Source organism: Ipomoea triloba, chromosome 11, assembly GCF_003576645.1.
Source record: "Ipomoea triloba cultivar NCNSP0323 chromosome 11, ASM357664v1".
NCBI classification, from domain to species: domain Eukaryota; kingdom Viridiplantae; phylum Streptophyta; class Magnoliopsida; order Solanales; family Convolvulaceae; genus Ipomoea; species Ipomoea triloba.
Window position 1 is genome coordinate 24,305,632 of NC_044926.1, and position 23,556 is coordinate 24,329,187.

Consider the following 23,556-nt stretch of genomic DNA (forward strand, 5'->3'; position numbering starts at 1 on the left):
TTTTTTTTTACTTAAAGGAATGTCAAGCATGGCTAGTACTAGTGAACAAGGTAGTATTATTGCCCAAATGGAGAAAATGATGACCATGATGAAAGATCTTAGTGATAGGCTACAAAACATAGAAAATCAAAGAGTGAGAGTTGAAAATGAGGGAGTACAAAATCATGAGGGAGGAAACCAAGAAGAGAGGAGGGGTAGAGAAATAACAAGATATAATAGTTTACCTCGCATGCTCCCTAGAAGATTTGTGGAAGAAAGGGTAGATAATAATCTTAGCTCTTTAAGAATGGAAATGCCTACTTTTAATGGGGATGATGAACCCGAAGTTTTCTTAAATTGGGTAGATGAAGTGGAGGATATTTTTGGGCTTCATAACTTTGGGGAAGAAAAGAAGTTTAAAACAGCCATAGCATCCCTAAAAGATTTTGCTAAATTGTGGTGGAAACAACTTAGTCGTAGGCGTCTAGAAGACCAAGATGAACCTATAGAGACATGGGGAGAGCTTAAGAGGGAGATGAGAAGGAAGTTTGTGCCTAGTAATTTTTATCGTGATATGCGCAGAAAATTACAAGAACTCAAACAAGGCAGCAAGTCCGTTCGTGAGTTCTACAAGGAGATGGAGAGATTGAAGGCACGAGCAAATATCCAGGAGGATGACGAGACCACCATAGCCCGTATCCTTGAAGGATTCAACCGTGATATTCGAAGAGAACTCCGCAACCAAGAATTTGACGACGTGGACAAATTGGTTCGAGTTGCTTCGAAGGTAGAAGATGAGCTGAGATCTGAAAGGGGAAGCAAACCATCTGTGTCTTCTCAATGGGATCAACCAAGGAGGGCTACTAACAACTCCTATCAGTCAAGGACACAAAAGGAGTACTCTCGACCATCCCACACCCAGGAGGAGAAGAAAAATAACCAAAGGGAGAAAGAGAAGTTCCAAGAGGGCTCAAAGCAAAAGGTTAGTACTGTGACATGTTACAGGTGTCAAGGCCGAGGACATTATGCTCGAGAATGCCCCAACACCAAAAAAATTCTCACCACCGGCAAAGATGAGCGAGAATACATGTCCGCAAATGAATCTGATGACGAAGAGTTGGAGCCTATCGGAGAAAGACAAAAAGATGACCATTCTGAAGAAGAAGTGCAAGAAGATGATGCTCTACATTTCAACTGCGTTGTCCACAAAGCCTTGAGCACTCTAGTTGTCCTAGATCAAGAAGAACAACGAGAGAACATCTTCTATGGAAAATGCAAAATTCCCGGTGCTACATGCAGTTTCATCATTGATGGGGGGAGTTGTACCAATGTGATCAGCGAGGATGTAGTTAATGCAATGAAAATACCAACAATCCAACATCCTCAACCCTATAAGCTACAATGGCTTAATGATGATGGTGAACTCAAGGTACACAAACAAGCCCTCATTTCTATTTCTATTGGAAAATATCAAGATGATGTGTTATGTGATGTCATCCCAATGCATGCTTGTCACATCTTGCTTGGTCGGCCATGGCAATATGACCGAGACACCTTACACCATGGTAAGACAAACAAGTACACCATTCATAAAGGAGGTAAGAAGTATACTTTGACTCCACTAGCACCAAAAGAAGTGTACAACCTACAAGTGCAATCAAAAAAATTGAGAGAAGAACTTGCCCAAAAGGCAAAAGAGGCCATGAAGGAAACCACTAGTGGAAAACAAAATACCATAGCTCATGAGAAGAAGCAAAGAAAGGAAGGGATGAAGAAGGACACTACGCAATCCTCTCATAATTTGCTCATGACAAAGGGAGAAGTGGAGCAAGCCTTAAGAAGGGGAGAGGGAGTTTTCTTACTTTACCCGATTGATTTTTGTTTAAATGTTATTAAAAGTGAAATTATCCCTTCTGATGTTTCTACTTTGCTTTCTGAATTTGCAGATGTCTTTCCTGAAGAGTTACCAAAGGGGTTACCTCCAATTCGTGGGATTGAGCATCAAATTGATCTCATACCTGGAGCAAGTTTGCCTAATAGACCGGCATATCGCACTAATCCTGACGAGGCCAAGGAGATTCAACGACAAGTTGATGAGTTGTTACAAGCTGGATTCATCCAAGAAAGCCTCAGTCCATGTGCTGTACCCGTACTACTTGTACCAAAGAAAGATGGCACGTGGCGGATGTGTGTTGATTGTCGCGCCATCAATAACATCACGGTAAAGTATCGCTATCCTATTCCTAGGTTAGATGATATGCTTGATGAATTGCATGGGGCTGAAATTTTCAGTAAAATAGATCTAAGAAGAGGTTATCATCAAATTAGAATGCAAAAGGGAGATGAATGGAAAACTGCCTTCAAGACTAAAAATGGTCTCTATGAATGGTTAGTTATGCCGTTTGGATTAACAAATGCCCCTAGCACCTTCATGAGATTGATGAACCATGTTCTTAGGAATTTTATTGGAAAATTTGTTGTTGTGTATTTTGATGATATTCTCATTTACAGCAAAGACCCTCAAAAGCATATAATACATCTTAAAGAAGTCTTTCTTGTTTTAAGAAGAGAACAATTGTATGCTAACCTTGAGAAATGCTATTTTGGTGTGGAAAGTGTTGTTTTTCTTGGTTTTATAGTAAGTTCTAAAGGCATTGAAGTAGATGAGACCAAGATACAAGCAATTCGAGATTGGCCAACATCAAAAACAGCAACTGAAGTCCGTAGTTTCCATGGTCTTGCCAGTTTCTATCGGAGATTTGTCAAGGACTTCAGTACAATTGCAGCCCCATTGAATGAACTTGTGAAAAAAGATGTTAAATTTGAATGGGGCCCTAAACAAGAACAAGCCTTTCAAACCCTCAAGGAAAAATTGTGTTCTGCTCAGGTACTTTCGTTACCAAACTTTGATAAAACTTTTGAGATTGAGTGTGATGCATCTGGGATAGGTATTGGAGCTGTTCTTATGCAAGAAGGACATCCTATTGCCTACTTTAGTGAGAAATTAAGTGGTCCTGCACTTAATTACTCTACATATGATAAGGAGTTATATGCACTTGTAAGAACTCTTGAGACTTGGGAGCATTACCTATGGTTTAAAGAGTTTGTCATACACTCCGATCATGAGGCACTCAAACACCTTAGGGGGCAAGGTAAGTTAAGCAAGAGACATGCGAAATGGCTTGAGTTTATTGAAGCATTTCCGTATGTTATCAAGTATAAACAAGGTAAGGAAAACCGAGTGGCTGATGCTTTATCTCGAAGGTATGCTCTACTTTCATCATTACAAGCCAAATTACTTGGTTTTGAATTTCTCAAAGAATTGTATAGTAATGATGTTGATTTTGCAGAAAAATATAAGGCATGTTCTACAACTCCAATTGGCAAATATTATCTACTTGATGGATATTTGTTCAAAGAAAATAGATTGTGTGTGCCAAATTGTTCTTTAAGAGAAATGTTTATTAAGGAAGCCCATAGTGGTGGATTAATGGGACACTTCGGTGTGACTAAAACTTATGAAGTCCTACATGGACACTTCTTTTGGCCCAAGTTAAGAAGGGATGTGGAATTGTTTGTTAGCAAATGTGTTACTTGCAAACAAGCTAAATCACGATCTCTCCCACAAGGGTTATACACACCATTAATTGTTCCTAAGGAACCCTGGACTGATTTATCTATGGATTTTATAATAGGGTTACCTAGAAGTAGAAGGGGCCATGACTCAATCTATGTTGTTGTTGATCGATTTAGTAAAATGGCTCATTTTATTGGTTGTCACAAAACTAATGATGCCTCTCATATTGCAGATTTATTCTTCAAAGAGGTAGTGCGTTTACATGGGATTCCACGCACCATTGTGTCCGATCGAGATGCCAAGTTTCTAAGTCATTTTTGGCGAATACTTTGGGGAAAGCTTGGTACAAAACTTTTGTACTCTACTGCTTGTCATCCACAAACAGATGGCCAAACCGAAGTTGTGAATAGAACTCTAACACAACTTCTAAGGGTAGTCATTAGAAAAAACCTCAAGTCTTGGGAAGAAAGCTTACCATATGTGGAGTTTGCTTATAACCGAGCTATACATTCCACTACAAATATGTCACCATTTGAGGTTGCTTATGGTTTTAATCCATTAACCCCCTTAGATTTGATTCCCTTACATGTGAATGATAAGGAATGTGCGGATGCTGCTAAGAAAGCTCAAGGGATTCGTGAATTTCATTCCAAGGTTCGAGCTCAAATTGAAAAGAAAAATGAGCAATACGCTCAAAAGGCCAACAAGGGACGCAAGGCAATAATTTTTAAACCCGGAGATTGGGTTTGGATCCACTACAACAAAAACAGATTTCCAAACCAACGCAAGTCCAAGTTGATGCCTCGAGGAGATGGACCTTTCCAAGTGCTTGAAAGAATCAATGACAATGCATACAAATTAGATCTTCGAGGTGAGCATAGTGTTTCTTCTACATTTAATGTTGCTGATTTAGCTCCTTTTGAATTTTCAGATTCGGGGACGAATCTTTTTCAAGAAGGGGAGGATGATGAGACCGGAATGCAACAAATAAATGATCCATTAAAAGTCTCGAGTGGCCCGGTAACAAGATCTAAGTCAAGGAAGATTCAAGAGGCTTTTAACACTTTTGTGCAAACAGATTGGAGTCCAACATCTTTTTGTGAAGAAGAAGATCAATCTGGAAAAATAATTCTATTCAATTGTCTTCACATAAAAACTTTTGAAGACAATTCAGACTTCAGTATCAGATCAAATTTCCCGGTGTGAAATTATTTGCAAGTGTATTTTTTTTAGGTGGGAAACTACTTTGCAAGAATTGTATTTTTTATTTTTGGGTGGAAATTACTTTTACAAAGTTGTAATTTTTTATTTTGGGTGGGGGATTAGTGACCTAGAATATTTAATACCTTATTTTCCCCTATAAATACCCCATAAACCCAATGGTTTGAGACACACCTTGTAAGAATTCAATTTGAGTGAAATTTCTCTCTTTTCTTTGCATGAGAAGTGCATTGAAGTTTAGGTTGTTTGTGAGAAGCATTCAATCTTGGTAGGCTAGTGAGAAGCTAGTTTATCCCTTTATCTTGTTCTTTATATTCACACACATATCCAAAAACCCAAAAAGAATACTATTACTCATATTATATAGCTAATTTTATTTTTGTATCTTAATTCTAGTGCTAGATTCCTAATACTCTAATTCTTAGCCTTGCTTAATAATCTAAGGGTTGAGAGTATTATTTGTTAGTTTGGTGAGGCATTTGTAGAGTTGGGATCTCAAAATCCAAGAGTCTACAAGGTAAGATCCTCTTTTGGACACGAAAGGTTCTTGAGTGATTTCTTGAGTGTGCACTTATTGCGGGAAGCAATCCGTGTACGCATCATTTAGTCCTAAACTTTTAAATTGACAACTCCTAGTCTTTCGACTTGAAAGTTGAAGGACCATGAGTGATTAACTTGGATCGCAAATGGTAACAATTTGAAAGTCAAAGAACTAGAGATGGTCAATTTAAAATTTTAGGATTAAATGTGACAAAACCATTATACTCAGAGAGAGAACTCTAGATGGTATTAATTCTTTTTTAAATATATAAATTAAAGTTAATTCTATTTTTAGTTCTAGATTTATAGGTAACATTTCACTTTTAGTCCATTTTTATCAGAACATTCACATTTGAACCTAATATTATTGTGACATGACCATTTTTTGTCCCCCGTCAACAAATTGTTAAAATATCGTTAAATACATAAAGACATTTCGATCATTTTTATAAAAAAATGAATTGACCTCGCTATATTTTTATGTTTATTCTTATGAAAATATTTGTAATAGAAGATCGAAATGTCTTTGTATTTAACGGTGTTAAAATTGTTTTGTTGATAAATGATAAAAAAAAAATGGTCATGCAAAAATAATATGGTACGTACCTCATTGGATTAGCTCATTTTCATTCTTGATCGGAAGTACCCTCGGAGATTGTGCGAGAACTAGCATTAATAAGCGAGGCTTCAGATGATGTATTATCCATGACCAACCATTCATCTAGAAAAGTATATTCATGTGAACTAAACAATACATTATACATTAATGTCTCCAACTTTCTTTTCTCCAATGCTAGCTACTCCCTTTTTCTCTAACATTTGTGATCGAGGTCCGATCCCCTCTAAATGTACACAACTCTTTTATATGCAATTGAATTCATGGTTGATGGTTGCAATATATCTGCAATGAATAATCATTATTTGTTTTCTCTATCTGTTATATGGTGTACGTTATACCAATATTCAGCAAGACTCCATCAATTAAGCCACTGCTTAGGCCTATGTGAAATCATACACCTCAGGTAGTATAGGATTTTGCACGCAGACTCCAAAACTTGTCTGTGCTTAAGAATGAGTAAACTGTGGCTAAGAAGAAACAAAACAGTGAAAGGCCTATATGTACAACTTCAATTGGCTAAAACAAAAAAATTAAAAAAAAACAGTTCAGACTTAGCCATTTTAGTTTGAGTTGGTAAGTTACGAAAAACCTAGTTAGTCAATAGGCAAACATGGTTGTGATTGCAAGAAATGTAGATACAGTGTTTCCATAAGCAAAGTTACAGCAGCAGGGTAAGCCATTTTGTTTCTCTATCTCTCTTCCTGAGAATTAGGAAGAAATGAATGATTAGAGCGAACATGCACTATTGTTGTCAAAAGAAAATTGGAAAAGTAGAAGATAAACCTACATTGTTTTAGACTTTTTAGTAAAGCTGCATTAGTGGAGAACTTTTGCATTATTATAATTTTTTTTTGTCACTTGATATGTCATAAAATAGCCTTTTATTTGTGCATATTTATGCTTGCTTTCTATTTAAATGTTATGTAAAAGAATGTGGAATAGTGCTTGATTTTGTGTATTTTGTTTAAAGAAAGGAAGGACCGAGCAATGAGCAAACAAGCATGAAAAGATGCTAATCTTGGGAGAAAACAAAGGTTTAAAGCATAAGGAAAACACCCAAGGGGACACCGGAGAACAAAGGAGCAAAACGAAGGCGTGGAGGTCAAATTGAAGAACTCACGCTGACACTCACACCGTGAGTGTCAGCGTGAGTCCTCAGTGTGGTTTCTGATCAGAAACTCACGCTGAGACTCACGGTGTGAGTCTCAGCGTGAGTGCTGATAAGAAACTGATCATTGAACTCACGGTGGGACTCACACCGTGAGTCCCACCATGACTTCTAGCCCTGAAAGGTGCGAAATGGCGCAAAAATTACACTATAAATACCCTTGGTTGGTTATTTTGTAATCACTTTTGAATTTCTAAACACCCTTTTATTTTTCTCTCTAGGAAACCTTAAAGAACACTTCCCACACTTGCAATCTATTGTATTTACACAATCTACATCAATTTCCAGATTATTTCTTTCAATCAAATCATCAAGTTAAGTTCTATATTTCTTATTTTTGCATTTATATTTCTTAAAGTTTCTTTTGAATTCCATGTTTATTATTTCAATTGCTTATTGCTTTACATTCCAAATATGAATACTTAAACATATTTAGGATTTGAATTGAACTTCCTTGAATCCCAAAATGAATTAAATTGCATAAATTAGGTTTGTATTGTCTTAATTTTGAACTTGGCTATGAATTGGGTAGAATTGATTTTACTCTTCATAGTTATGGCCAAACTATGCAAGAGATATTTGGAACTGGTGTTCCACCTATGAGAATAGGGCTACACTATAGTCATACCTCTCATATTTCTTACTCACCTTTGAGAAAAGGGAGTTTGAAGGAAATAGGCACACAAAGTGTTTGTTAAATTGCCTCTTCTAACCAAGTTGCCATGAGAATGAGACTTAGGATTAGTTGATAGTCCAATTGATCACGAGAGTGACATTGGCACTTAAACCATTTCCCCAAGTTCATCATCTAGACTTACATAACTTAATCTTTAGACACAAGGGATTTTATGCAAGGATGTTTGGTTCAAATCTCTATTTCATCTATTATCTTTTAATTCTCTTATTTGCTCTCGTTATTGATTTCTTAAACATGAACTACTCAAATATCTTTATGTTAGCTTTCAAACAATGCATGAACCCGTGTTTAACCCCTTATTACTCAAACTCTCATTAAACCATTCCTTGAGGATGATACACTTAATTTTCATCACCACTAAAATTACAACTTTCATCACTGTTGATGTAACTAACGTTATTATTAGTATATATTTATTGTACTTAATTATCAATTAATCTTATTTACTTGTCCTACACCGACTGGTTTTCGCAAAGTGGATTCAAGATGAGCAATAATAATGCAACAACTATGGAAATGCCCTGCCCTCCTTTGTTCACTCCAAATAGATTGAAAATCTTACTTTGTGACCTTATCCCGTAAAGGAGTACATAAATTAAAGTAAGTAAATCATCTTGTTTAGATTGTCTATAGTTAATCGGTTTAAACCAAAAAGATTAATATATTGCTCTGACTAAGAATTGATTTGTAACTTTATGATTATTATGTCAACAAATTGACCAACCTGATTAAAGTTGTCATTATCCAGATCTTTTAATTACGCTAGTCGCTAGGGTAGTACTAGACATTCTTGAATCTACATAGTGGCTTTGTGGATGCTTTGGTGGATTAGGCAGAGAAGTTGGTTGAATACTGTTGGCCTGTTGCACGTCATATCTCTAGCTACTTATGCCTGTTGCACGTCATATCTCTATTTAGAACATCCTCATCAATGGAGTTATTTCACGGTAACTGAGTAGATTTTGTAAGTGTGATTAGAAAAGAGAAAATGTGAGAAGATAAAAAAAAACAAACAAATCTGATATTAAAAAACAAAAAATAAAAAAATAATAAATAATAAATCAATGCGTCAGACGCACCTGAGGCACCCAGCGGGCGCGTGCACTGGGCGGCTGCTGTGCACCATACGCGCCCAACAGCCAATGATAATAAATGCATGCTCTGCTAATTTACTGTACCATGAACTCGGTTATAGCAGATGAACCAAAATCCTTCTCTTTCCTCTTCTCTTTCCATCCATGTGGCAAATTTCTGATCCTCTCAAATATGCATTGATAATGTTGCTCTTATGCTATTAGGGTATGTTTACTCGTGCAATTTTCTCTCACTTTTAAAATATCATATCACTGTTATTCACTATTTCCTCTACATCTATACAATTCACTTTATTTTTTAAAAATAATCCTATGACAGTACTTTATAAAAAAATATTTTTTATTAATAAAATAATAATAATAATAATAATAAATATTTAAAAGCCTAAAAAGCAGTTTTGCAATTCTGGTCAGAATTGCAAGATAATTTGAAAGGTCATAATTGCAATACTTGGGCAACATGGAACATTATATTAACTGAAATAGACACTTCTCAAATATTGGACAAAAATAGTCAAAACTCATGTTTGGGTCTATGAGAAACACATTTTTCAAACGAGTTTAGGTTAGGATCTGGTTGAAAATAAGGAAAATGAATTCTGAAAAATGAGCATTTTTTCTAGAAAATATTTTTCTTTCTAGTGTTTGGTTGCACAGAAAGTTGTCTTGATGTGTTTGATTCATTTTCTAAAAATGAGCAGAGTTATTTTTAATTTTAAATATTTTAAATATACAATGATTTATTATTATTATTATTATTATATTATTATTATTATTATTATTATTATTATTGTTATTGCTATTGATAAGTGCAAAAGATGCCAACTTCATAAGGTTATTCTTGTATCATTTAGTGCATAATTCATAGCTTTTATGAGTGATGTAGTCCTATATTGCATTAGAATACTTTATATTGTCATTGTACCCCTTTCCACACTTTACCGATTGTTTTGTAGGTAAAAAGAAGTGTTTAAAGACAAAAAATAGCGATATTTTGGAGAAGAATTCACAAGCCAAAGTTGGAGGACGAAATAGGCCTTGGACGCGCGTCCAGGCTGGCGTCCAAAAATTCCCCCTCTGAAGTTTTCAAGACAGAACGCAACCAGGCCTTGGACGCGCCCATGGACGCGCGTCCAGGTTGGCATCCAAAAATTCCCCCGCTGAAGTTTCAAGGCATTCTATGTAGCATGCCTTGGACGCGCGTCCAAAGATTATCTCTCTGAAGTCTCCAAAGCAGAACAGAAGACTGCCTTGGACGCGCCCATGGACGCGCGTCCAAGGTGGCGTCCAACATCGAGTCCGCAGAAGATGCAAGGAATTCCGCGAGGCACGCCTTGGACGCGCCATTGGACGCGCGTCCAACCAAGCGTCCATCGCGGAGATTTGGCGGTTATTCACTTTTAAAAAGGGAGGAGGGAATCATTTGAAAAAAAAAAGACTTTTCTCTCCCTTAAGGAACTTTTTCTCTCTCTAGGTTTTAGCTCTCAAATTCTCTCCATTCCATAGCTAAATTGCACTCCAAGAGCTTGTTCCATAGCTAGATTTAGAGAGGAATTTACATTGGAAGATTTTATTGAACAAAGTTACTCAAGGATTACTTCAATTTCAAGCTAAGTTTCATTTTCTATTCTTGCATTTCAATTCCTAATTGTTGATTTGAATCTATTGCTTTGTTAGTTCAATTGCTTTTTGATTTCAATTTTCGTCATGAGTAGCTAGATCTTTGGCTAAAATGTCATCCCGCACCATGAACCATTCCGGATTATTCATACCGCACCCTCATCTTTCAAAACGTATATTTAGATCCATAAACAAATATTTTTTTTTCCGCCTAGAACTTTTTATAAGTTTCTTACAGGTTACTGGTAATCTCAGGATGACGTGGAATTTTTTATTTTTTTCTTTTTTTCGCTGAACACGACTTATTCTCCGATGTTCATCAACTTTTACAGAACCAAACCAACCCAGTGGGGTAGCTCAAGGGGTAAGTGAGCTCTCTTTATGAGGAGGAATTTCGGGAGAACCTGGGTTCAATTCCCACAAGTGACGATTCCCCTTGGGTCAGAAAGACCCTGTAAATTTACCAAAAAAAAGAAAACCCGTCTTATTACCTCATCTCTGCCTCTCGTATCTCTTCTTGACCTTCTCGCCCTTGTCTGTTTAAAGCTAGCACCCTTATATATATGGACTTAACATACATTTTACTTTTTAAGGATATAAGATAAGCCTGTGGTCTTCGGATACAAATATACAATAGAATTTTGTTTTTCATGTTTCATTACAAGCTCACAACCATTTAGCCTACCGCACTTAAAATTGATTTGGGTGGTTTATATTCAGTGGAGAATCTGCCAACCTGATTCATCTCTTATTCATACGGGCAAAGAAAACCAGACTATACTCAAGATTGATGATGCTGTTGAAAGGATCCTTAGAGTCAAATTCATTAAAGGAGTATTTGACCATCCATTTACTGATAGATCTTTATTAGATGTGGTTGGTTGTAACTTGTAAGGTATTCTTACTACTTTTCTGTGACTTTACCAACCAATCTTTTCTCCGATGCAGCAAGAACCTTGGACAGCGTCACACAGCATAAACTCTTCTCCGGCATCCTCTGTTCTTGCGGGTGTTTAGGCAACAGGTCCGGCGAACTCTGGTTTTCTTCTTGGCTTGGCGTGGCAGATCGGTCCTCTCTCTGGCGTAGCAGTTCCCTCATCCGCGAGAAGCAGCTATGGTGAATCCCCTCCGGTGGTGTGATCTCTCTCCCCTGTTTCTGGCGAGAAAGCGTCTTCTCCGACACGTTAATGGTGGCACAGTAAAAGCTTCGCATGGTGAAGGTGGGAGATGATCGGTAATTAAGGTTATTAAGATTTAATTTATAGTAATTAGTGGTTAATAAGCCACATCATTAGTAAATAAGTCCACATCAGCTTTCAAACCGGTGACATGTCATACAATTTATCGGAAACCTACAAAAAATGCTAGGCACAAAAAAAAAAAGTAGTTTATGGCTCGAATAATCACTTATGGAAGACAATGGTGCGAGTTGAATAATCGTGATAGATTCATAGTGCAGGATGACACTTTAGCCTAGATCTTTTGAGGATTTGAATCAATTAGTCTTGCATAATCTCCCTTGAGTTCTAAAGTTCTTAAATCTAGGAGTAGATAATGCTTGTTTGATGATTGATTGTGTATTGGGATGATTGTCTTGACTCTATGCCAACAAGGATCCGGTTGTAGTAGGGAGTGTACCAAGCCCTCACCATTCACATTTCCTTCTCACCTTGATTAAATGTCAACTCTCGATCTACATAAGCACGCAACTTGATTAAATGGATGGTAACATGCTATCAGGTAAAATTACATACATTTGAAGTGTTTAGTGGACTGATTGCATTTTTTTCTTTCAGTGTCCTAATTGCACTTTTCGATTACGTAACTAGCCAATTTGGACCTTATTCCATCCATTTATTTGATCCGATAATAAATTTTTAATGCCTGCAATCCTTAATCTAATCTAATCTCTGATAAACCGAACCGGAAGTCCAGACTACCGCTAGTATAGCTTTGAGCATGAAAACATCTATCATTAAAAGATTGCTAGCAGAGATGTTAGAATGAGAGAGGAGGCATAATTGCAGGATAAACATATGCTTTAATTTGTTTGTACAGAGCTTAATTGTAAACATATGCTTTCACTGATCTCTAAGTTTCTATGAAGTACAGACAAATTAAAGTTGAGACTTGAGATGAAGAAAGACAAGTCATCAATTACAGATCAGACTCCAAAAACTTTAATTGTGTGTATGTGTTTAGGAATTAAGAATTGGAATGAGATGATGGGGTAAAATGAGTAAAGTGTGGCTAAGGATCGGAGAAATAAGCAGCCATAATTAATACTCCGTAACATACAAATTGATTTGTACAAACAAGCAAACTTCACGTGACTTAAGAAACAATCAAAACATTTGAGACTTTAAATGAATAAATTCATTCATTTCCCATGGCAGCAATGCAGCATCCATCAGATTTCTGAGAAGCCCCCAGCAGAGACCATTTCAGCTCACCGCTAGCTATGCACATTCAAATTCTCTGGAAACAATAAATTCAGTAAAAAGAAAAGGAGATCATCACAGTTAGATAGATAAGGAAATATGAGATAGAAGTGAGAAAAAACAGATCAGATCAGATGATTATCCATTGCAACCACAACCATGAAAAATTCAAGTATTATGAAGTGCATGTTAAATGGTGAGAGATATATAAGAGCTGAGGGATAGAAAGAGACCATAATATTTTCTGAACGAATAAGGAGGGCATCATTTCCATAGTTGTTTTGCTCTTCTTGAATCCACTTTGCAGAAGCCACAAGGGAATCCCTACATTTGCTTAACTGAATCATTGCTAGTGTGGTGATATCCGCAAAACCACGAGGGATTTCTTCCAACCAATAGCAATTACTTAACTCTAAACATTCGAGCACAGGGAAATGGTCACCCACAGCATTCCAATATTGGAGACTTGTGATTTTAATTACCAACCTCTTCAATCGATGGAATCCTCCATCAGATGGCTCCCACTTTATGCCCACGCAAGCATTTATCAATTTTAGAACCTCCAGATTAGGCAACATACTAATAAGGCTCAAGCTACTCCACCATAGATTAGACTCCAAGAGGTTGAGCTTCTTAATATTTGGTAGAAAATTAGTTGTCAATGGGATGCTACCCTGAATAAGTTTTTGACACCTTCTGATGCTTAGTTTCTCAAGCTGCTTCAAGTTCTCAAAATTATAAAAACAATCCACATTAATTTCATAGTATCCACCATCCACTCCCAATTTTTTTAAATTCGGAATCATTGTAAACAAATCCTTTTTACATAACTTATAATCCAACCAGGATATATTCTCTAAGTTTTTGTAAATAACCAGAGGAGTTTCTAATGAAAAAGTTTGTCCAATACAAAAATCCCTTAATAGTGGCATTTTCCAAATTCTAAATGACTCAGACGAATCCAATGTAGCACCATCCCCACGAACATCAAAACTTTGCATATTCCAATGCTCAAAAAGCTTTACCTCAAAAGTCTTATATGTGGACAAAGCTAAGTATCTCAAATGAACAAGATTTCCAAGCACATTTAGTGCCATATTTCCATTGAAAATTTCACCTTCTATGTCTACTACTCTTAGTAGTTTCATGTGTGAAAATAGTTCAACTTCAGTACCTGAGCGACAACTGCCCAAGTGTAAGGAATGTGATTTCTTAAACTGCTTAAACTTGATTTGATTGTTGAGAAATACCGGTCTAGTACTTACCCAACGACAAGGTTTTGAAAACTGGTGCGGTGATATGGTCCTCTTATCAAATGGAAATTCTTTATCTGCAATAATGGCATTCAAGAGATTTCCATGTCCGGCTTCTCTCAAGCACAACTCTCGCAACATATCATGTATCCTTATTCTCTTCATTTCCCCATTATACCTCTGTTTGCTAACTATAACAAGACTTCTATCAACAAGATCTTGCAAGCATTCTATGGCCACTTCCTCCATATTCACGTGCTTCAGTGCCCTCAAAAATCCTTCTGCCGTCCACAACCTAACCAACTTCTTCACAGGGATCTCATAGTCTTCCCGAAAAACTCCAAAATATAGAAAACAAGCTTTTAAGTGGTGTGGTAATTGATTGTAATTGAGATATAGTATTCTAGAACAAGCATCATTAGAATCACCAATTACACTTTTTGCAACATTCTTCCACTTTTCCACGTCCTCCTTTGTCTTGGAGAGAAGACTAGCTACTACAGTAATAGCTAGAGGTAATCCTTCACATTTATTCACTATGTCTCTACCAATTTGCTCAAACACTAAAAGGAATTCAGTTTTACCAATCACTTTACAGTAGAGGCTCCAACTTTCATCGGCATCTAAGAAAGGCATGTTAATGATAGAGTTACCTAAGTTAACATATTTAGCCACCTCTCTAAGCCGAGAAGTCAATAGTATACAGCTTCCATTGTTATCATCTGGAAAACATCTTTGCACACTATCCCAAGCAGTAGTGCTCCATATATCATCTATCACTATCAAATATCTTTGTTCCTTCAAGTGTTTACGCAGACGTTCAGCTAATTGGTCTTGGCCAATGCTCTGTTTATGGAGTTCATCATCTCTTGATGCTGCAATAACACAACCAATAAGGCACCGTAGCATTTGTTCCACGTTATACTCTTGGGATACAGTAACCCATGCTCGTATGTCAAAATAAGAAGTAATTGACAGATCTTCATAAACTTTTTGTGCTAAAGTGGTCTTGCCTATTCCTCCCATGCCAACAATCGACACATCATTTCTCCTCTTAGTTGATTGTTGCATGAGCTGATCCAATATCTTATTGAACACCTCGTGGCATCCGACCATTGTACTGTCGAACTTTGATGAGTTTTTGAAACATTTAGTCACAATAATGTTGTTGTGTACTAGATGAGGCAGTGATGATCCTTTCACAAGCAGTAGTCCTCTTCGTCGGATCCGACCAAGGAGTGAAACCTTTGCAAGCTGCTGGTATTCAGTTTGAATCCTAATCAACTCATTCCTGTGGTAATCAGTCTGTTTTTGTGCTTCATTGAAGATTTGATGAAGCCTGAGCAGGCAAGCTGTTACATGAAGACGACTGTCCTTTGCTAGATAAATGGCACTCAACTCCATCTCAATCATTTCTTCCAATTTGAACGATGCATCTCTGATTTGCGCCTCTAAATCTTTCATCACCCTCACCCTCGCATCATCATAGGCGATCTCCGATTTCTCAAGACTTTCTTGAAGCAAGCCCAGATTTTGATGGAGAGAAACTATCTTTTGTTTGACTTCAGCCATCTCCCTGAGGCGAGAAGTCAAAAGTATAGTATCCCAAGCAAGCTGCTGCTTTCCATAAACTATCTTTTCATTGGCATCTAAATCTGCAAGCTGCTGTAGCTTTTCACTTTTAATCAACTTCTTCTTCTTGGGGTAATATTCAGTCTGTTTATTAAAGATTCCATGAAGCCTGGGGAGGCAAGCCTTTATAGAAGAAGACGCTTCGTCCAACCCCATCTCTCTCATCTCAGCTTCTGCATCCTCTCCATCTTTCATCGTCCCCCCATCATCATTGCCAATCTCAAGAATTTGCTGCAGCAAGCCAAGATTTTCATTGCCATCTCTGATTTGTTCCTCTAAATCTTCAAGAGGGAAGCGTGGTTGTGATTGCAAGAAATGTAGAGATAGTGTTTCCATAAGCGAAGTTATAGCAGCGTAAGCCATTTGCTTCTCTCTACCTCTCTCTGGAAGAGAAGAATTTGGAAGAGATGAATGATTAGAATGAACAAACACTACTGTTGTCAAAAGAAAATTGGAAAAGTAGAAGACAAACATACATTATTGTTTTTTACTTTTAGTAAAGCTGCATTAGTACGTGGAGAACTTTTGCATTATCATAATTTTCTTTTGTCACTGTACGTTGATGTAACTTTAATTATCATATCAATCACAAACCCTACCATATTGTGTATTTCTTTTATATGGAATTTACTTGTCCTATACCTACTGGATGGCTTCTGCAAAGTGAATTCAAGATGAGCAATAATGCAACAACAATGGAAATGCCCTGCCCTCCTTTGTTCACTCCAAACAGATTAATTAGGGTCTCTTTCTAGTTTCTAGGTTGCCCACTATTTAAAAAATGGTGCCACTATCATAGTACTTTATAAAAAAATTATTTTTTATTAATAAAATAATTTTAATAATAATAATACTGCTATTCATTTATCACTGATATCTTCCTCCTCAAATCACTTACACCATGAAGTTTGGAAACAAATTCAGTAAAAAGAAAAGGCGAACACATACACAACAGTTACGTTGGATAGGTAAGGAAATATGAGATAGAGAAAAATGAGATAAAGTGAGAGAAAACAGATCAGATATATTAGATGATTATCCATTGCAACCATCAGCCATCAAAAATTCAAGTAGCAAGAAGTGCATGTTAAATGGTGAGAGATATACCAGAGGGATAGAGAGAGACCTTAATATTTTAGTAACAAACAAGGAGGACATCATTTCCATAGTTGTTTTGCTCTTCTTGAATCCGCTTTGCAGAAGCTACAATGGAATACCCACATCTACTTATCTGAATCAATGCTAGTGTGGTGATATCGACAAAACCACTTGGGATTTCTTTCAACCAAAAGCACTCATTTCGCTCTAAACATTCAAGCATTGGAAAATGGTCACCCACAGCATTCCAACATCTCAAATTTGTTTGATTAATTACCAACCTCTTCAATTAATGGAATCCTCCATCATATGTCTCCCACTCTGGGCCTTTACAAGCATCTATCAATTTTAGATCCTCTAGATTAGGCAACGTATTAATAACACTCAGCTCACTCCACTGCAAATTAGACTTCAACAAGCTGAGCTTCTTAAGATTTGGTAACTAGTTGCCCATGGGATGCTACACATGAATAGCCCCTCCCATACTGACAAGAGGGGCCATATTTACACAACGGGAGGGGCAATATATATACCGTTTTTTAAAATCGAGGGTCAACATTTACATCACTAATAATTCAGCAGTAACATTGATAATTGGCATATTATGGAAGGACAAAAATTACAATTTTTATTTTTAATTTGGTGGCAAGGAAACACGTATAGTAGTCACTATCCGAGAGTGTGTACTAGGTAATCCCGCATTGTGACCGTAACCACTAAAGGAGCACAATGAAGTAAACAAACTTAAGTTGCTCATAGCTGACCGACTCAAACTAAGAAGGTAAGTAAGCTGCTCACATTAATATCAAAACTTGTAACCTTGTAATTACCATGTTAATAGACTGACCAACTTCACTTGAATTATCCGTTATGGTTGATCTTTTCGTTACGATGTGGTAGTACTAGACATTTTTGAATCTGCATAGGGGCTTTGTGGATGCTTTGGTGGATTCGACAGATAAGTTGGTTGAATACTCTGTTGGCCTTTTGCAAACATATCTCTACTTACTCATAACTGCATTGGAGCATTAACTGAAATAGTCCAAACTCCATTATGTTTGAGACTATAAAAAATACATTTCTCAAATGAGTTTCACTTAAGTAAAAAATTATTTTCTAATTCCTTTTAAAAAGGCAAAAATATATTATATTTAGATAAAATGAATTTGGAAATGCTTTTTACGAATTATATGGTTCGTATTCCAATTATTTAAATGTTTGGTTGCCTAAGTATTTGAAAAGAAATATATAGTCAAATGACAAGAATACCCTTAATCAAAATTAAACAACAAATAATATTTATTTGTATATAAATTTAAATTAATATATGAAATAACCGCACATAATTAAGAGTACTTGTGGTATTTAATACATTTAGCTATTATCAATGACAAGAATAGCTAAAACTATGGGGGACGGATCTGTGGAAATGATTATTCTCAATTTCTCATTACAGAGGAATAGTGAACTCCACAGAATTGTGTTATGAGGTTATAAAAGCTAATAAAAAGTCAGAATAGACATATTTATATGGCTGCATGGCAACTGTACTTGACTACACAAATAAATAACATATGAGACTTGAGAAGAAGAAGAACTAGTCAAGAAAACCATGCAAGGTTTTGTACAGAGACACCAAAACTTGTCGGTGTTTAAGAATGGGTAAACTGTGGCTAAGAAGAAAAAAAACAGTGAAAGGTTAAGTTAGATTAACTATACAACTTCACTTGTCTATCAAAAAAAAAACAGAGTTTAGACTTGAAAAGGACTGATCGACAGTAAAGGACTGTCTGGGCTGTTGGGATGATGCCCTATCTAGAAGGTAGATAGATTGAGCTTCCCATATATAGTAAATTCTTAATTGTCCATTAAAATTAAAACACCAAATTATACCTACACTTGCTACCACAAAATAATTGAACTCAGGCTGGGTGCATGGATGGTGAACAAACCACTTATAAGTAAAGAGACATTCATTTATATATATAAAGCAGATTGATTGATAGAGAAAAATGAGAGAGAATTAAACAGTACATACAGATAATGATTATTCATTGCATAGCAGAGCAGAGCAGCTATATATATTGCAACCATCATATCTACAAACTAATTCCCCACCACCAAAATCTGTACAGAGACCATTTCACCTCACTGCTATGCACATTCTAAACTTGTCATTTCTTCCAACAATTTCACCAGGCCTTCCTATATATATTTCCAAAAAGGGAGAGCAATAAGCTTAATTCATCCATTTTTCTTTAATTTGAGACAAATAAAAAAATACCAAAATAAACAGTAGTTATATGTGCTCATAAAACATACCTACATACTGCTATTCATTCATCACTCTCTTTCTCCTAAAGCCACTTGCCGCTTGAAGTCTGGAAACAAAAAATTCAGTAAAAAGAAAAGGTGATGAACACACAACAGTTAGATAGGTAAGGAAATATGAGATAGAGAAATTAAAAAAGAGATACAAGTCAGAGAAAACAGATTAGATGATTATCCATTGCAACCATCAGCCATAAAAAATTCAAGTAGGATGAAGTGCATGTTAAATGGTGAGAGATATATTAGAGGGATAGGAAGAGACCTTATAAATATTTTCGGCACGAACAAGGAGGGCATCATTTCCATAGTTGTTCTTTTGCTCTTCTTGAATCCACTTTGCAGAAACCACAAGGGAATCCATACATTTGCTTAACTGAATCAATGCTAGTGTGGTGATATCGGCAAAACCACGAGGGATTTCTTTCAAACTAGAGCAGTCACTTATCTCTAAACATTCGAGAATTGGGAAATGGTCACCCACAGCATTCCAACATCGGAGATATGATTTTTTAATTACCAACCTCTTCAATCGATTGAACCCTCCATTAGATGTCTCCCACTTTGGGCCTCTACAAGCATCTATCAATTTTAGAACCTCCAGATTAGGCAACATACTAATAGCGCTCAGCTCACACCACTGTAGAGTAGACTCCAAGAAGCTGAGCTTCTTAAGATTTGGTAAACTAGTTGCCCATGGAATGTTACACATATCAAGGTCGAATTTCATCCACCTTCTGATGCTTAGTTTCTCAAGCTGCTCCAAGTGCACAAAATTATAAAAACAATCTATACTATTAGCATAGTGATCACCATCAACTCCCAATGTTTTTAAATTCGGAATCATTGTAAACAAATCCTTTGTACATAACTTAGAATCCAACCAAGATATATTCTCTAAGTTTCTATGAACAACCGATGGAGTTTCTAATGAACAAATTCTTCCAATGCAAAAATTCCTTAATAGTGGCATTTTCCAAAATCCAGATGACTCACAGGAATACAATTTAGCACCACCCCAACTAACAATAAAAGTTTGCAAATTATTCCAACGCCCAAAGTGGTTAGGGTATACACAACAAAGGCCATGTATATACAAAGCTAAGTATCTCAAATGAACAAGATTTGCAAACATATTTAGGTTTGTATCTCCATCCAAAAAACTCTCTCTCATGTCTAGTACTCTTAGTAGTTTCAAGTGTGAAAATAGACCTTTAATGTATACATTAGCAGAGAAGTAAAGACGAGTTAAGTGAAAGGAATGAGGTTTGTCAAAGCACTTATCTTCAAACCTAACTTCATGATAGAAAGGCATTGATGTATGACTTATCCATTGACCATGTTTTCTAACTCCATTGACATTCAAGAGATTTTCAAGTCTAGCTTCTCTCAAGCACAAATCTCGCAACAGATCATGGATCTTTATTTTCTTCATTTTCCCATTGTAGCTATATTTGCTAACTATAACAAGACTTCTATCAACAAGATCTTGCAAGTATTGCATAGCCACTTTCTCCAAATTCACATGGTTCACAGTGCTCAAAAATCCCTCTCCTGCCCACAACCTAACCAATTTCTTCACAACGATCTCATAGTCTTCTTCAAAAATTCCAAAATATAGAAAACATGCTTTTAAGTGGTGTGGTAATTGATTGTAACTCAAATATAGTATTCTGGAACATGCATCAGTAGAATCACCCATTACACCTTTTGCAACATTCTTCCACTTTTCCTCCTCCTCTTCTGTCTTGGAGAGAAGACTAGCTACTATAGTAATAGCTAGAGGTAATCCTTTACATTTCTTCACTATGTCTCTACCAATTTGCTCAAACACTAGAAGGAATTCAGTTTTACCAAAGACTTTGCAGTAGAGATTCCAACTTTCATCGGCATCTAAGAAAGGCATGTTTAGAGGAGAGTTACCTGAGCTAGCATATTCTCCAACCTCTCTAAGTCGAGAAGTCAATAGTATACGGCTTCCATTATTATCATCTGGAAAGCATCTTTGCACACTATCCCAAGCAGTAATGCTCCATATATCATCCATCACTATCAAATATCTTTGTTCCTTCAAGTGTTTACGCAGACGTTCAGCTAATTGGTCTTGGTTAGTGCTCTGTTTATGGAGTTCATCTTTTGATGTTGCAGTAACACAACCAATAAGGCATCGGAGCATTTGTTCCTTGTTAAACTCTTGGGATACAGTAACCCATGCTTGCATGTCAAAATAAGATGTAATTGATGGATGTTGATAAAGTTTGTGTGCTAAAGTGGTCTTGCCTATTCCTCCCATGCCAACAATTGAAACAACTTGTCTCCCCTTAGTTGTTTGTTGCGTGAGCAGCCGCAATATCTTCTCGAACAGCTTCTCGCATCCGACCATTCCACCGTCAAACTTCGAAGCTTTTTTGGAAAAGTTACTCACAATAAGTGATGATCCTTTGACAAGCTGTAGTCCTCTTCGTCGGATCCGACCAAGGAGTGAAACCTTTGCAGGCTGGTATTCAGTTTGAATCCTAATCAACTCATCCCTGTGGTAATCAGTCAGTTTTTGTGCTTCATTGAAGATTTGATGAAGCCTGAGCACGCAAGCTGTTATATGAAGGTTGTCCTTTGCTAGATAAATGGTACTCAACTCCATCTCAATCCTTTCTTCCAATTTGAACGATGCATCTCTGATCTGCGCCTCTAAATGTTTCATCACTCTAGCATCATCATAGGGGATCTCAGATTTCTCAAGACTTTGTTGCAGCAAGCCCAGATTTTGATGGAGAGAAACAATCCTTTGTTTGATTTCAGCCACCTCCCTGAGCCGAGAAGTCAATAGTATACTATCCCAAGCATTAATGATTCTTTCATTTGGTGATGAACTCTCTGCAAGCTGCTGTTGCTGCAGCAGCTTTTCACTTTTAATCAACTTCTTCTTCTTGGGGTGATAATCAGTCTGTTTTACCGCTTCATTATTAAAGATTCCATGAAGCCTGGGGAGGCAAGCCTTTATAGAAGAAGACGCTTCATCCTCTCCATTGTTCATCGCCCCGGCATCATCATTGGCAATCTCGGATTTCTCAAGAATTTGCTGCAACAAGCCAAGATTTTCATTGCCATCTCTGATTTGTTCCTCTAAACCTTCAAGAGGGAAGCGTGGTTGTGATTGCAAGAAATGTAGAGAAAGTGTTTCCATAAGCGAAGTTACAGCAGCATAAGCCATTTGCTTCTCTCTGGAAGAGGAAGAATTTGGAAGAAATGAATGATTAGAATGAACAGAAACTATTGTTGTCAAAAGAAAATAGGAAAAGTAGAAGACAAATTAACATTAATTATTTTAGTAAAGGTGCGTTAGTGGAGATCGAACAAATTCTGATCAAAAGATAATTAATAGGAAAAGAACCCAAACATGTTTTAGTAAAGGTGCACTAAGCTAGTGGAGAACTTTTGGTCTAAAGACTATTCACACTTTGAGAGCGTAAGCCATTTGCTTCTCTCTGGAAGAGGATGATCGAAATTAGGAAGAAATGAATGATTAGAAGGAACAGACATTGTTCTCAAAAAAAAAAAAAAAAAAAAGAAGAAGAAGGAACAGACATTATTGTTGTCAAATGAAAATAGGATGGAAAAGTAGAAGAGGAACATACATTGTTTTATTCTTTTAGAGTGTGTTTGGAAACCCGGTTTTTGGGTTTCTAGTGTTTGGCAAGATGGGGAAAAATGTGGTCAATGAAAATTGTAGTATTGGTCAAAGGAAAAAAGGTATTTTTTTTAGGAAAATGACTTCCCCTTTCATTCTTCTTCGCAACTTTTGTCGGAAAATAGCATTAAAATGGCATTTTAAGTGGCTATTTTGTGGTACAAATTAATGTGGGGTCCACTTCCGATTTGAGTCGGGTCACAATGGATTCGGGTTCTTCGTAGTTAGACAAAGATATTGATATATTGTATGCACAAAACGGATAATGGTTGAATGAGAAATTGGTTCTCAAAGTTGACCCATTTGAGTTGAAAAAATGGTGGGAAAACTTTAGAATAAGGCTTTGTCCCACATTGGTTTGGGAAGTCGATTTGCACCACTATTTATACAAGTGCCTTAATTAGGCTTAGTGAATTGTATAGCATAGAGGCTCTCTCGCGTGCAGGGGGTGCAAATCAAATCTCAAAATGAGCCTTAACTCGTGTCCACGAATGTCGTTCGGAAAATTGACTGCCCTTACGGGCTAAATGATTCGGGGGTTGGGGAGTCGGGTAACTCCTCGTCTCGGGTAGTGACCTCTCAAATGATTGGGGGGGGGGGG

The 23,556-nt window shown here is 36.7% G+C and overlaps 2 protein-coding genes and 1 long non-coding RNA gene across 4 annotated transcripts; 1 reads left to right on the forward strand and 2 right to left on the reverse strand.

Annotated features, from left to right (window-relative positions):
- The first annotated feature begins 11,149 nt into the window (after positions 1-11,149).
- Positions 11,150-12,143, forward strand: LOC115997601. The gene is made up of 2 exons (XR_004093757.1): positions 11,150-11,349; positions 11,464-12,143. It is a non-coding gene; the product is annotated as an uncharacterized LOC115997601 (long non-coding RNA).
- Positions 12,144-12,774: 631 nt separating this feature from the next.
- On the reverse strand, positions 12,775-16,217 carry LOC115996368 (putative late blight resistance protein homolog R1A-10). The gene is made up of 2 exons (XM_031235573.1): positions 13,190-16,217; positions 12,775-12,993 (listed from the first exon to the last, which is right to left on the reverse strand). Exons 1-2 carry the CDS (start codon positions 16,202-16,204, stop codon positions 12,985-12,987), a joined length of 3,024 nt encoding a protein of 1,007 aa, XP_031091433.1. The 5' UTR covers positions 16,205-16,217; the 3' UTR covers positions 12,775-12,984.
- Positions 16,218-18,915: 2,698 nt separating this feature from the next.
- Positions 18,916-22,749, reverse strand: LOC115996294 (putative late blight resistance protein homolog R1B-17). 2 transcript variants are annotated; one of them, XM_031235491.1, is made up of 3 exons: positions 19,533-22,749; positions 19,262-19,320; positions 18,916-19,140 (listed from the first exon to the last, which is right to left on the reverse strand). In XM_031235491.1, the coding sequence occupies exons 1-2, from the start codon at positions 22,476-22,478 to the stop codon at positions 19,297-19,299; spliced, it is 2,970 nt and encodes a 989-aa protein (XP_031091351.1). In that variant the 5' UTR covers positions 22,479-22,749; the 3' UTR covers positions 18,916-19,140; positions 19,262-19,296. The 2 variants fall into 2 exon arrangements, with proteins under 2 accessions (XP_031091351.1, XP_031091349.1); XM_031235489.1 differs by having other exon boundaries at positions 18,916-19,144.
- Between the last annotated feature and the right edge of the window lie 807 nt (positions 22,750-23,556).